Source organism: Mytilus trossulus, chromosome 9 (assembly GCF_036588685.1).
Source record: "Mytilus trossulus isolate FHL-02 chromosome 9, PNRI_Mtr1.1.1.hap1, whole genome shotgun sequence".
NCBI lineage: Eukaryota > Metazoa > Mollusca > Bivalvia > Mytilida > Mytilidae > Mytilus > Mytilus trossulus.
Window position 1 is genome coordinate 67,041,595 of NC_086381.1, and position 15,449 is coordinate 67,057,043.

The 15,449-nt window shown below is 32.3% G+C and overlaps 2 protein-coding genes across 2 annotated transcripts; both read left to right on the forward strand.

Moving 5' to 3' along the window:
• Positions 1–9,146: 9,146 nt before the first annotated feature.
• LOC134684882 (uncharacterized) lies at positions 9,147–12,191 on the forward strand. The gene is made up of 4 exons (XM_063544192.1): positions 9,147–9,261; positions 10,340–10,666; positions 11,474–11,706; positions 11,925–12,191. The coding sequence occupies exons 2-4, from the start codon at positions 10,387–10,389 to the stop codon at positions 12,189–12,191; spliced, it is 780 nt and encodes a 259-aa protein (XP_063400262.1). The 5' UTR covers positions 9,147–9,261; positions 10,340–10,386.
• Positions 11,934–15,449, forward strand: LOC134684156 (E3 ubiquitin ligase TRAF3IP2-like). The gene is made up of 3 exons (XM_063543435.1): positions 11,934–12,183; positions 13,010–13,197; positions 14,819–15,449. The coding sequence occupies exons 2-3, from the start codon at positions 13,141–13,143 to the stop codon at positions 15,170–15,172; spliced, it is 411 nt and encodes a 136-aa protein (XP_063399505.1). The 5' UTR covers positions 11,934–12,183; positions 13,010–13,140; the 3' UTR covers positions 15,173–15,449.

Consider the following 15,449-nt stretch of genomic DNA (forward strand, 5'->3'; position numbering starts at 1 on the left):
AATGAAGAATGGAGAACACACTTGCACCTATTATGTAATTTATCTAGTAATGAATATGTATTGTAATGGTGTTAATTTTTGTACTTTCTGAAAGTTAAAATCTTTCCATAAGGTTATGGTTCTGAAAAGAAAACACAAATTTATTTATCTATTTAATTAATGCACTCAGAGTTAGTAAAAAGTTATATGAAACATGTTAATCCCTCGAATTTCCAATTGACAATGCCTTAGGAGAAAAGTTATATGTATGTACTATGATACTTCTAAATGTCACTCATTTTTTTCAAAAAGAAAGTCTTAAAAATAATTATGATTTGTTTAGCACTTGCAGCTGTGATATGCATGTATGTTAAATGCTTTATGCAGTGCTACTGTGCTTTATACTAACATAACATTATATATTATATCTAAAATACAGATTGTGTTTATAGATTATAGAATATCTTTAACAATTAACATTGAAATGACAATTTTACAATTTATCCTGTAATTAAAGTGCTATCCATATAATTAGGAAGGTATAATGTAAATTCAGAAATTTTTGCATGCATTTATTATTGCGGTTTTGTCCTTTTCGACGTAAATACAATTTAAATATTTGTGACATTGTGAAACATCCTGTTTATTTGATATAAAAAAAAACTAAATGCAAGTTGAAATTATTGCAATTATAACCCTGTCTCATTTTTAGCTCACCTGGCCTAAAAGGCCATGTGAGCTTTTCTTATCACTTGGCGTCCGTCGTCGTCGTCTGTCGTCGTTAACAATTTTTCAAACATCTTCTCCTCTGAAACTACTGAATGGATTTGGATGAAACTTAGCATGATTGTTCCTTAGAGTATCCTGCACGAAGTGTGTGCTTCGATTTTTGATCCGTCAAAAAACATGGCCGCCGTTACTTAAAATAGAACATAGGGGTCAAATGCAGTTTTTGGCTTATATCTCAAAAACCAAAGCATTTAGAGCAAATCTGACAAGGGGTAAAAATGTTAATCAGCTCAAGATCTATCTGCCCTGAAATTTTCAGAAGAATCAAACAAACCATTGTTGGGTTGCTGTCACTTAATTGGTAATTTTAAGGAAATTTTGCATTTTTTGGTCATTATCTTGAATATTATTGTAGATAAAGATAAACTGTAAACAGCAAAAATGGTCAGCAAAGTAAGATCTACAAATAAGTTAATATAACCAAAATTGTCAACTGACCCCTTAAGGGGTTATTGTCCTTAAATGACAATTTTTCACAATTTGTTCATCATATTTGCTAAATTTAAAAAATCTTCTCTGAAACTACTTAATGGATTTGGATGAAACTTAGCATGATTGTTCCTTAGATTATCCTGCACAAAGTGTGTGCTTCGATTTTTGATCCATCAAAAAACATGGCCGCTGTTACTTAAAATAGAACATAGGGGTCAAATGCAGTTTTTGGCTTATATCTCAAAAATGAAAGCATTTAGAGCAAATCTGAGATGGGATAAAAATGTTCATTAGGTCAATATCTATCAGCCCTGAAATTTTCAGATGAATCAAACAACCCATTGGTTGCTGCCACTTAATTGGTAATTTTAAGGAAATTTTGCTGTTTTTGGTCATTATCTTGAATATTATTATAGATACAGATAAACTGTTAATAGCAAAAATGTTAAGCAAAGTAAGATTAAAATAAGTCAATTTGACCAAAATTGTCAATTGACCTCTTAAGGAGTTATTGCCCTTTAAAGACTTTTTTCACAATTTGTTCATCATGTTGACTTACTTAAAAAAATCTTCTCCCTTGAAACTGCTGTATCAATTTCAGCCAAACTTAGGCTAAATGAGTTTCAGAGTATCTAGTATAAATTTTATATTTCATTTCCTTTATGTCAAGAAACATAGCTCCTATGGCTAAAATAGAACATAGGAGAAAATAGGACGATTCAAAGAACATTTAATTAAATTGAAAAGCCAAAATAATCATTGATGAGAGATTAAACCAAAAAAATTCAGGTGAGCGATTCAGGCTCTTGAGAGCCTCTTGTTTGCAATAATAACAACATTGCAATAATTTCTGAATTTACAGTATTGTATTTTTTCTCAGACAATGTCCAGGGGATATCTGTTTAAACAATGAAATGGTATAAGGTTAAATAATATATTGGGAAATAAAGTTGAAGCTGAAATTAAACAATTCCTATTCTATATTGCATCATGTTTAAGTTGTTTAGTATCTGAACTGCTTGAACCTACTTTATTGTAATTTATAGATTAAAACAGTAATTAACTGACTTAAAAAAAGCTGCATCTCTTAACTCATTGTTCTTTTTTTATTATTGTCGTTTTTGTTATTTTTAAATCTTAATACCATGCTCATAAAAACGATTTAAAATGGAATCTGACCTACTTTTCTACTGTAAAAGAAAACAATTTTATTTTCAATCATAGTGTTGTGGAATAAAGATAAACAAAGCATTACAATGTTGTTTGTGTTTACTGTTTTGATCGCTAGATGTCAGACTGTTTAACGACAAGTATTTTAAAGCATATGTTCTTAAAAGTTACTAAACTTCTGACTATAGTACTATTTGTAATTCATTAGCAAAAAGTATGTGAACGCAGAAATAATTTTTAAAAAAAAGTTTACTAATACATTAGTTGTGATTGACACAATCATTTAAACAGGATTTACTCATCTTTTGAAGAGATCTACATGCACAAATTCCTTTATAAATTTGCCAACTTCCAGACTGCTAGAATTTAGAAAGAGTTGTAATCTGAACGATTTTAATTTATTCATGTCTTGACTTTTTCATCACTTCTATCTAGTAAAGATCTCTTATCAATAGATATACAAAAGATGCGGTATGTGTGCCAATGATACAATTCTCTATCCAAGTTACAATTTGTAAAAGTTAACCGCTATAGCTCAAAGTACAGTCTTCAACAGAGAGCCTTGGCTCATACTGTTACTGTTACTGTAACTGGTATGTTCCTCCTATCTAAGGAGCACTCCCGAAGGATAATAATATTATTATATTTACATGTATATGAATATTTACAGGGACCTGTTAGTAGCACCATTACCCATATAAAAGCCATCACGCTGTACAATATATTCCTCAAGTTCTGATGTCCTGATTACTATAATACGACACAATCTTTATATATACAATGTCTTTTGATACTTGTTACTCTTTCAGAATATCCTTCCCTTTGAATTGTCATTTTGATATAAGGTATACTGCTCTTATGTAAAAAATTTATAATCCAATCAAGCCTTGGTCTGGTTCAATATAGTACGTTTTATATGAAGGCTGTAACATAATGTTCTTGTTATTGCTTCAATATCTTAACAGTTTGATTTCTTCAGATTGAATAGCTCTTTCAACTTTGTAGCTGATGGATTAAGAATGAATAGAACAAGCAATCCTTGTGACTCTACTTTGTAAAATGTTCCAACTGGTGTGTTGTTCTTCAAGTAGGATTTAAGAACTGACAAATGCCTATCTCGCTCTGTCTTTAAGGCAGTACACGTTATCAGAAAGTGATTTTTATCTTCACGGGTTGTTTCACATAGCAGGCAGTTGTCACTTTCTCGACCTCTTGTGAATTTTTCTCTGTCAGATTGTTAAGTGTAGGTTCTTGTAATTAACCTTGCTTTAATTTCAGCCTTTTTCACTTCGATAGTTGTATTGGGTACTAGCTGCCAGATCTGATGAGGCTTTCCGATAGGAAGTGGATTTATTTCCAGATATTGATTAGTGGTTTTATTTTCTTTCACTACAAACCACTGTTTTTCCCAATGTATGTTTATTGCCTTTTTTACAGTCCTTTTCCAGATCTCTTTTGTTGGTTTATTGTTCATTATTTCTTGTGCCTTTGGTAAACTATATTTATCCAAAATTTCTTTTAATTTGTTTATAAAGTTGTTACTATTTGATGGTGACATGCATAATTGCCTTTCTATGATGATGCTAGTACGATCCTGAATAATGCCTCCGAAAAAAGTAAGGACAATACGATCGACAGTGGCTTGTACTGGCTCTACCCCAAGCATAACATATGTGGCGGCGTTTGCTGTTCTGTTCGGCAGTCCCTGAATTTGTATACAGACCTGTTGTTGTAGTCTTTTAAGCTTCAGAATGTCAGTTTTTGTATAGTTCATTATCTCTATTCCATATAGAAATCTTGGGATTGCATATGTTTGCCATACTTTAAGTGCTACTATAGGTGACATTCCTTTTCGTGTGTGGAGGCCTGGGCCTAACATTGCATAGACGGTTTTCCTTGCGGTTTTCAACCTATCCTCGATATTCAGCTTATTTTTGGAGTCTCTGACTAGTCCTAGATGTTTTGTTTCTGATTTTTGATCTATAATATCATTTCCAAGTTGAACAGAATTTTTTTTCACATTTTGTTGTTAATGGCACTAAATCAGACTTATTTGGATTTATTGTCACAAGGTCTTTCTTTGTGCTATCATGCACAATATCTAAAATTGCTTGAATCTCATGTTCATGACTAGCTAGCAGCGCTATGTTGTCTGCGCTTGTTGGTGCACGACGCTTATGTTGCCTATTTTTGCCCCTATATCAGCTCGATTTAAAGCATCTAAGATATTGTTGTTGTACCTTTTGTAAAGTATCGTGGAAAGCTTTGCTCCTTGCCTTACCGCTTGTCTCTGAATAAATTGATCTGACAGAGTATTATCCCATTTTACTTTAACTGCAACATTTTTGTACATATTTCTAAGCAAAATCCATATGTTGCCAGTTATGCAATCATGGTACAGTTTATTGAAGAGTATCTCATGGTCTAATTTGTCAAATGCTTTCTTGGCATCTAATGTCAGGAGAAAAACCTGTGCAAGTATCTCTTTGTAGAAGTCAGTACATTTGGTTACAATGAAGGCTGCATTAACCGAAGATGATTTTTCAGTAAATCCACGCTGCAGTTTACTTTGTTGTTGTAGACGCTTAGGTTCTATTCTGTCTTTAAGTATACTTTAAATCAATGTAGAGAAGCAGTAAGTCACTGTTATGCCTCTGTATTTTTCAGGATATATCTTATCTTTTCCACTCTTCTGTACAGGAGTAACCACGCCTTCTTTCACATTTGAATGTATACATCCTTTTCTGCGAATATAAGGTTAATAATGTTAATGATATATTGCAGTAGTTCAGTTGGCATATTCTTGAGGTGTTCGGCTGATATTCCATCTGCACCTGGACTCTTTCCAGTTTTAAGCTTTTGAATGGATAAATTACTTCCTTCGTTTGCTTGTTTTATCTCTTCGTTCCTATTGATTTCTATTTGTTCAATTAGATCATTTTGCATAGTGGCAAGAATAAGCCTCTCGTTGTTATATTTTGAATCGTCGTCAATTTTGTGGCTTCTGTACAGGTCTTCAAAGTAGTTTTTCCAACCTGTAGGTATATCTTCAGGTTCTGCCTGTTTTTTTGCGTTAAATATCATAACAGCTGTGTTCATTTTTTTGACATCCCTTTGATTTTGTATCAGCTGATGGAATAGCGTGTTGTCGCTTTGAGAAGCCATCATAATTTGCTCTATGAAGGTGTTTTTTTCTTAGATGCATTAGCCCTTCGTTGCGCACTTCTTAATAGCCGTTTAGCTTTTACCATTTCCTGCTTTTTTCCCGTGTTTTGACTATCAAATTTCCTTTCATAAAATACTATTTTGGAGTGTTTTGAAGCCTGACTAATCTCTTCATTCCAAATACCATTTCCGATCGCTCTTGAAGTTACTTGTTTCCTGTAATTTGGTATGGAATCTTTTCCTGCCATATGCAATATATTTGTTAATTTTTCTATTTCTTCGGCTGCTGAACTAAGATTGTGAATGTTAATTTCATCAAGGCTTTTCAGAATGGAGGCCTGATAACTGTCCTTGTCGCACCTTTTCCAGTTTGGCCTTTTAAGCACTTTTGCTGTTTTTCTCTTTGTTCTTATAACTTCTGTTTGCATAACTGCATATACGATTGTATGATCGGAGACATTAAGTGGTTCCATATCTAAAATTTCCATTTTATAATCTAGTGTTCCAAAGTTGCTCTTGTGCAGAAAATAATCTATCTGCGAGTTGTATAGACCATTATGATGGTAGAAAGTGTTTTTTTTTGGAAAATTTTCTACTAATTGTATTTGGTTCTCATCTTTAAATTTTTTGAAAGTTATATCTCTTGCTCCGTTATTCCTAACAAGAGAAGCATTCATGTCTCCACAAATTAAGATATAAACATACTGAACAGTAAGCTATAAACATGATAAAGGGTCCCAAATATTACCAGTGCAAAAATATACAAATAGGGAAAATCAATGGTCTAATCTACATAAAAAATAAGAAAATGTGTTTCAGCCTTTGGATCTGATCCATTTGACTATGATGGACTTTTTGTCTTTATTTTTTGTTATTCTGCTTTTTGTCGAGTTGCAAAAGCGAGACATAGTAATCCTACATCTGGTCGTTGTCGTTAGTCAGCGGCCGTGTCCGCAAATATTCACTATGTGGTTAAAGATTTTGAAATTTTAATAACTTTCTTAAATCATCCTAAATTTCTACCAAACTTGGACAGAAGCTAGTTTATGATCAAAGGATAATATCCAGAAGTAAATTCCTCCAGTAAACATTACATACCGTCTACTGTTTGAGTTTTTAAAACATTTATTAGATTCATAAACTGTACTTTAATTTTACCACACTAGGACGGAAGCTTCTTACAATCAAAAGATAGTATCTAGAAGGATAAAAATATATTTTTTTCGCGATTTTTGTTGAGCCTGCGACTAACAGTAGAAGTCGTCGAGAAAAACCTTTACACATTCAATTCTTAAAACAAATTTGAAGTGATTTACTCTCAATATTTGAATGTAAGATCCCGAAGCTCACATGTTGAAAAACAAATAATGCCAATTTCCCATACAGAGGTTCGTAGGTCAAATTTTAAAAGTGTAATAGCCACCAGAAATTCGGGTATTTAGAGTCTACACATTTTTCAGAATGTATCGTAGGTTTTAACTGCAATAAAAAAAAAAATTAAAATCAGTTACCGCACAGCCTTCTAGCTTTGCATGTTGGAGGTTATGGGCGCAATCATTACCTAGGTTAAACTTAAGACTGAACATGTGTGATAGCCGTTTCTCCGGAAACAAAAACGCACCATGAAAGATGCTGGTCGGTTGGAAGTCAGAATTGTGTGTCCGGATAGGATGACGTCTTCTTGTGGTCTGTTACCTTGTTAACTTTCATTTTACAAAACATGCCATTCGTTATCATCATCCATTATTGAAATATCACAAATAGACACGATAATCTTGATGTCAATACAAACGATTGTTGATATGGAACAGTTCATGTGAAAATGGTGAAAATTAACTTAATACTACAACATAACTGACAAGGAGCCGACATAGAGATTTTAAAGTCAACACTGAAAAGATTCACAACTGCAATCAAACGTGTTTTACATTCTCTGATTTGCATCAACTTTTAAAAAAATAATATTTGAGCGTCACTAATGAGTCTTTTGTAGACGAAACGCGTGTCTGGAGTACATATGAAATTTCAATCCTGGTATCTATGATGAGTTTATTTTCATAATATATATAAAGTTAAAAATCGCTACATTTCACCCTGAAAAGAACAAAAAAATAACATAATAAAGTTTTTTTAACCTATCACTTCAAATTAAAATAAATACGACAATGTACTATTTTTGAGAAAATAAAAAACATGACCTGGTGTATTGAAAAAATCTTTCAATTTGTCTCAAACGTAACAAAGAAATGTAACAGTAAGTTCATGAATACCATAATATTATAACGTTATTAAATTATCGATCCAAAATATCCCAAAAAATGACGGTTCTGATTAATTTATAAAGATCTATTGATTTTAAGTTTCTAAAACAAAGACAATTTTTTTTTTTAAATCAATTCATCAAAATAATATTCGATGGAATAAATAAGTGACTTTATAAATGGTTATGAAACCACTAGTGAGAGTATACTATAAAATCAAGAAATGTGTGTAGTATATTATGTTACTTCTAAAAATAACGATGCTTAAACAACAATACGAACTTTCAGTCACGGGTAACACTTTTCAGCCCATACTTTAGAATAATATTATTCTAGTGTCACATGCACTTACAATTTACTATTGATTTTATTACAACTGACCTAAAGGTAAAATATATAACTATATCAACGCATAAAAAAAGAGTACACAACAACTCCAAATACAAAAAAGTAAACTATAAATGTAATTATTTTCAATTATTTTGGATAACAGATATCCTTCTTCAGTGAGATTCTGATGTTAAATGAATCATCTTTACGTCTTCTTATATTAAACTATAACAATCTTGAAATTTATACAATAAAAAAGTTAAACCGAACAACAGTTAAGACGTTTGCACCATTCTAAAAATTTGTCAAACATGACATAGGTTATATGGATAATTACAAAAGAAGGTTTAAATATACACTTTAAATACAAATAATAATGTGCGATATGAACTAGGCAAATTTCTAAAATTTTACCGGTAATTGGCAGTTATGATGGTACAAGATCTAGAACGATTACGTCCATTAAAGTACCAAATAGACAGCACTGAAACGATCTAAATTTAGAAAGATTTCAAATTGAGTAGAGACGCTACACTAGAGTCTGTGTATTTAAACACCGCAAACAAACGGTCGTTAAAATGTAATAAATAGTTTTGACCAAGTTTAACTAGTTGAACGTGGCTTGGTACTGTTACATCCCTCGAAAAGTTAAGCAATTTAAATTAGTATCTTCAATAAATTTATTTAATAGTTGAGCAAGGCAAAGAAATATAAACAGACTGTAATAATAAGTATTATTGTAAAGCAATGTAATATTTCCCATAGAACGTAACCAAAAGTTAGCGTGCAATAAATTCTAATATTGCACTAGTGCAATAAATCTAAGTAATTTAACCTATATATATATATATATTTTGATAAATAAAAAGTCCTTGGTACAGACAATATAATTTAAAACATATATATATATATGTGTGTATATAAAACACATATACAATATTTCTGTAATGCATAAAATATGAGACGTCTCGAATGATTCTATGTTATAAATAGAAAGCATTGAACTTGAACAGGAAATTTGTTTACAAAAGTTTAATGTTCATACAAGCATGACAATTTTTCAAAGTGTACTAGTATTGTTCAAAGGACATCTTTTTATCATTTATTCAGATTGATTAATCGAATTTCAAGTGAGGTAAGAGTGATATTAAATAAATGATAATTTATTTAGATCACATGGTAATAATCTAAGTTATAATGGTTAGAATGTATATAAGATAGTATGTCAAATACTTAATCACATAATTATATTATGTAGGTAGGTGTTATATTTCGCTTACTGGGATCAATTCAGAAAGGAAAGTCAATTTCCAGTTTAATTTGACTTCTTTTTTTATTCGAATCAGAAGTCGTGGTGAAAACGATTTAGTAATGAATTTTCTCCAATTTTTGTGCTATTTTCACATTTCTTGTCCGGTTTGGGAAAAAATATCCTTATTAGTCTCAGCAAATGATTTGTCGAATTTTATTCATGACTTAAAATTTTCTTGATTTTTTCTAAACTCCCTATTGTGACGAACGGAAAAGGTGGCAATGCTTGATGGCTTAAAGAACACAACTTTCTGCAAACCGTTAAAAAGGAAAGTTAACAGTAATTAAAGAAACAGATTCCATCAATATAACTCGTGTTGTATGATAATTATCCACGTTCAACTGTTATATTTTAGTTATTCAATAAGCTGGACAAGCCTCGCGCTTTGAATATTAATAGTGTGAAGAAGTATCGTAACTCACTTGCTGCATTGGTGGAATCAATATATTTCTAAAGAGCATATAACTGGATGCGTCAACCTTTTCATTACTTTTTTTTAACAATTATCATTCGAAAAACTATCTCAGACCTGTAATCCTTAAGAATAACAAGGGTCTTCACCGAATGAGATACCTGTACATTCTCATCATGCATGAAGACTACAATGAAACGTTTATTACGATACACATACGATTTTATAGGTAGGTAATATTTTGCACCACGGTAAGCATGTACGTAAAAAATAAAAAAACATCGAACTCCAAGAGAAAAATAAAATAGTACGTCTGTTAAATAATAGACAAATCAAAACCTCAAACACATCACAGGATTGGAAAGCAGTAACAATGATACTAAACACACAAAATGATATATGCACCAATGTACGTATCATTGGACAATATCAAATACCTGACTGGTTGATCCATATATTACCATATCACCTTTTTTCATTTGATAACAGATTATTCAGCACACTTTATTACTGTTCATGTTGTTAAGACACTGTAGATGGAAATGGCAGTGTCTACACTGAGACTTACGGCAGAAGAGAAAAACTACTGGAAGTTTTGCATGCTCAATGTCAGGGTTGTACCAGGTGCACTGCGCAGTTACTTTGACGGGCTAATACCACCTACATATTTAGCTACCACAATCAACAACTATTCATCAACGATTCTAAACCTTGTAACATGGAAAGTTATCAACGCTGCACAACTCAATATACTTCAGAGAATACCTGGAACAATATGGCCATCCAAAGTCACTCCAGTACCAATTGGATCTACAGGTATGTATATTCAAGTGTTGTGTTGTTTTTTACCAAGTCTAGTATTGTTGATGAGTTATTGTAAAAAAAAAGAAAAATTAGAAGCCTTAACAGTAAATTTTATCTGTTAATTAAGGTGGCACCAAAAACCTTGACTAAAATTAATTGGGCTCGTTCAGTGTATTTTTACTTGCCCCTTTAACAAACATATCCAAATCTAAAAAAAAAAAATTTAAACAAACTTTATCGGAAACACTTATAATCAGACATTCAGAGCTAGTACCAGTACAATTACTGTGTGTTTTAAATATCGTATATATACTACCCTTGTCTCATCTACACTTATTTTTGCATTAAAACTTGAAAATTTGCCTCTCGCCTTATATAGATATAGGAAGATGTGGTGTGAGTGCCATTGAGACAACTCTCCATCCAAATAACAATAAATAAAAGTAAACCATTATGTCTGATTTGTAGATACAATATGATCAAGTGATGTCTTGCCTATACTTTCATTTTGGTATTGAACAGTGTATATCGAAATAATTCTCCACCGTTCTCTAAAGAATGGACAAATATTTGAATATATTTAAAATGTTTTACGATTAAAAATGAACATTGATATAAAAATAATAGTAACGACTGAATTTATTTAAAACTTGACTCTAAATCTTTACATTTCGAGAATCATAGTTTGCGTGCATAAAAAATACAGCTGATTTGGCCATAGCGGGTTATGAATTAATGTCATGTACCTTATATCACTTCCACATTTATTTAAATATTAGTAACACAGATGTGCAATAATACATATCGTTTCCTTTTTAGATACATTCTCCGCACATTTTGATGTGACATTGATGGTGTGCTTACTAAGGAACATAACATTACCAGGAATATCCCAACCAGTGACAGGATGGGATACTCTCCCTAACCCTAATGACATTTGTCCAGGGGCGTATTTAGCAAGAACAAAATACTATCGCAATGAGATAGCGCATTCAACTGAACACACATTGAATACATTTGACTTTCAGGATAAATGGAAAGCATTGAGTGAGGTTTGTTTTTTATACATATGGCTGTGTGATCGAAAATTATTGCGCATGTGAAAGAATATTTTAATTTGAATAAATGTAACAGTCAGTCTATTTTTCTATAAAACGCTTTGTTAACACAATTAACTGGAATGTTTCTCCTTTTGATGTCCATATTATGTAAAAAGATGTAAATTATTTTGAATTTTTCTTATTCTTGAAAAATTGCTTTCCATTTTCAGGCAATCAAATTCTTTAATGGTGGGTCTCATCCTAACGACATTTTAGATATTTGGCATTGCGACCTGGATGGATCACATAATGGTGATGTTGTTACAGCCTTGTCTACTGAAATCGATGAAATCAAACGTGACCTGACTTTGGTTGAAGTCGAAAACAATCAAATAAAAAAAGACCTCAAACGAACTAAATTACAACTTGAAGATGTTCGAAATAACTTTGCTCATTATAAGCGTAACACCCCACCAAAAAGAAATTTAGGTTGGTAAAATTAATATACAAGTTAATACGAGATGACTTTTGAAAGGAACACGTGTTGGATAATAGTTCGCATTTGCCCCTTTGTATGTCGGTCGTTGAAATAACAAAAATGTCAACTTTCTACTCGAGTTCGCATTATCCTTTTTGATTCCAGCGTCTTTGATGAGCATTTTGAAATCAAAATGCTTTTCTTGAATTTAAACCAAAGGTATTTTTTGTATTTTGTTATAGCATCTAAAACACGAGAAACACTTCATCGTAAATAAGATACATATAACATAGATAAAAATTGGAGCAGGACAAGACATTAAAAGATGCAAAGCACATAATTCAGGACGATCCTTTCGGGAAAGAAATGGTTACACTCTTAAATTTCTTTGTTTTATATTACCTGCATGAATATTCTTTTTTTAAGTTTTTCCATAGTAATAAGACAATTGATATTCCAGATAGAGAACGTGATGCACTACTTCATGCTGTTGTCGCGATTGAAAGGCAAGAGGACAGCATAGAATTTGCAAACATGCTTTTGGAAAGCGGTGCTGTAACTTTTTTTCTAACAACATTGGTTATCTACCCGCTGATATTGCCTTTCTGCGAATGTCGTACAACATAAAACGCTTCCTGGACAAAATGTGAAATTAATAAATTTGGTTATGACAAAAGTTGCGTACATATATAAGTATATGATATCAGAATGGGTGTTCTTTTCATTGCTATACTCACAAAAATAATAAAAACCCGTAACAACCTTTGCATTTACAGTTGATGCTACTACTTTTATAAGAAATAATCCATCACGAATTACATGTTGTTTCTGTTGTAGCTTTCAAACATATAAGGGTATTTGTAACCTATGCTGATGACAGTAAAAAACACTTACAAAAGGTGTTAAATCTATGTCGATGTCTGGACAAAAATAGTTTCAGCTGCTGTTTGGATGTGTTTGACAAACGAATGCCACAGGAGCATATGTTAAACAGACAAGGCTGGTGTGCTCATCAGTACAATGAGGTATGTATCAATAAATAGGTTGATATGGATTTTTTCTTCACGTATTATGTTATTAATAAACACAAATAAAGGACCTAGCGATCACAGAAAAAAATCCAAAAGAAATCTGGATTGGTCCATTACAGATTATGTAATATTAATGGAAGTTGACTTGGGATACAGCAAATTCAATATTACCAAAATCATCCCTGAAGTATTGATCATGCCCATGGTTGGTTGTTATGACCCCCGAATCAATGTGCAGGGCCATTTTAACTTTCCGAGGTCATTATTAATAGACATGGCATTTTACAGGGCAAATGTTAAAAAACTTCATGTATTGATTCTTTTTTAATCAACTTATTACATGAGCAGTTTTCTAGTCATGTGTCCAAATGCAGCTGTCAACGAATCTATAACAGGAACATTGCATATTCTGTCAGTTGATAACACTTTGATATAATTGTTTTAATTATTCGATTTAACTAAGAGTAAGAAACTTACGGTGCAGAAAAAAAACATGAATTCAACGGTGAACTTGTCAATTCGCATTCACGGGTTTACATCCGAGTACTTACTCTATGCTATTTCAATTCATTTTATCAGGCAAATATAAAGTAGCCGAGAAGAATAACTTAGACAGTTCACTACTCTTGGGTAGTCTGCGTTCTTATGATTGATCAACCGAAATGAAACAGTGGAAAAATTGGAAAGTATTCGAAAGGCTATAAACATTTCCGCTTCTAGACGTTACAAAAACCAACAATCGTTTTAACCTTTTGTATGATATGTAGTTAACACAACAGTTAAAAGCTGTAAAATAAACGTCAACATCATGGGAATTTCGTAATGCACGGATGTGATTTTCGTAATTCATGACTGAGATTTCGTAATGACTAACTGTGGCAAATTCTCAGTTCACAGTTACAAGTTCTCGTTCCATTTATAAAGCATGAACATTTCTGTATATATTTTAACAAGTTTGTTTATAAATATGAATAAAAAAACCTCATCAGATATACCAGGCATATAATTTTTAACACTAGATGCTTGTACCACGAGAGAGCGGTTGTTAAGACTATCAAGTATCTGCCATCAGCACCAAATTAAAAAAAAATGCAAAGATGCATGGACAAAAGACAACCAAGACAACCATAAGTAAGATAGAGAGAGAGAGAGAGACAGAGAGAGACAGAGAGAGACAGAGACAGACAGACAGACAGACAGACAGACAGACAGAAAGACAGACAGACAGACAGACAAACAGACAGACAGACAGACAGACAGACAGACAGACAGACAGACAGACAGACAGACAGACAGACAGACAGACAAACAAACAGACAGACAGACAGACAGACAGACAGACAGGCAGACAGGTTTAAAAGGCCAAATACAGAACGAGGTTGAAGACCAACCTGAAATTCTATTTCAACACTTATGTGAGCATCCCGTGTGATGCTTTTTAACCTCCATTACTCTTCTTCCTGTTTATCCAATGATTAAAATTGGACGTCTCATTTGTTAATAATGACTAAAAAAGCATTTGCAAATGCTACCGAACTCATAATTTTGTCTATGCTATTTTTTGTAGTTTTTGCAACAACAACACAATTAATGTAAATATTCCTTTTTTTCACAGGCTGATTTCATTATTATGTGTGTGTCGGAGCAGTACAAAACAGAAATTGATATGTATGAATGTGAAAGTCAAATAGACGACAAGGAACTACACATTCAGTTTATTTATAGCCTCATGTTGGCTGAACTTAAACAGAACGGAAATAAAAACTCCAGAGTTATTCCCCTTTTGTTTAAGGGTTGCACTGAAGTTAATATTCCACAATGGTTGGAACACACGTATGTTTATACTTGGCCAGGGCAGTACAGAGACTTGTTATGGTGTCTAACAAAACCACACACAAGGATAAAACTACAATCACAGCGAAATCATAGCACGTCTACGTCACATGTTAACGGACCACACAGTATATAGTATACAGTAGTTAAAAAGTGTCATTGTTATTTATTTAATTGCACAGATTTCTGTATGATTTTCTTATTTCTAAGTGTCTTTTGTATTGCTTTTATCGTCTCACCGTGAATACAGGATTCAAATCGGTGGCAAATAATATTTCAAAAAGTATATATTTGTAGGGCTATTGCTGATGTAAGGCAAACAAAAAAACCCAGAAAAAACACAAGGTAAAACACTTTTGATATTGATCATTTCAATGTGTTGTTCACTTGAATCCACGAAATTAAGACACGAA

Bases quoted from the DNA above. Each gene is read 5' to 3' on its own strand.
- LOC134684882 (XM_063544192.1), top strand. From the start codon at position 10,387: ATGGAAATGGCAGTGTCTACACTGAGACTTACGGCAGAAGAGAAAAAC. The intron at 10,667-11,473 runs GTATGTATATTC...TTTCCTTTTTAG, and splicing joins AGTACCAATTGGATCTACAG to ATACATTCTCCGCACATTTT. The intron at 11,707-11,924 runs GTTTGTTTTTTA...TTCCATTTTCAG, and splicing joins AATGGAAAGCATTGAGTGAG to GCAATCAAATTCTTTAATGG.
- LOC134684156 (XM_063543435.1), top strand. From the start codon at position 13,141: ATGCCACAGGAGCATATGTTAAACAGACAAGGCTGGTGTGCTCATCAG. The intron at 13,198-14,818 runs GTATGTATCAAT...TTTTTTTCACAG, and splicing joins GTGCTCATCAGTACAATGAG to GCTGATTTCATTATTATGTG.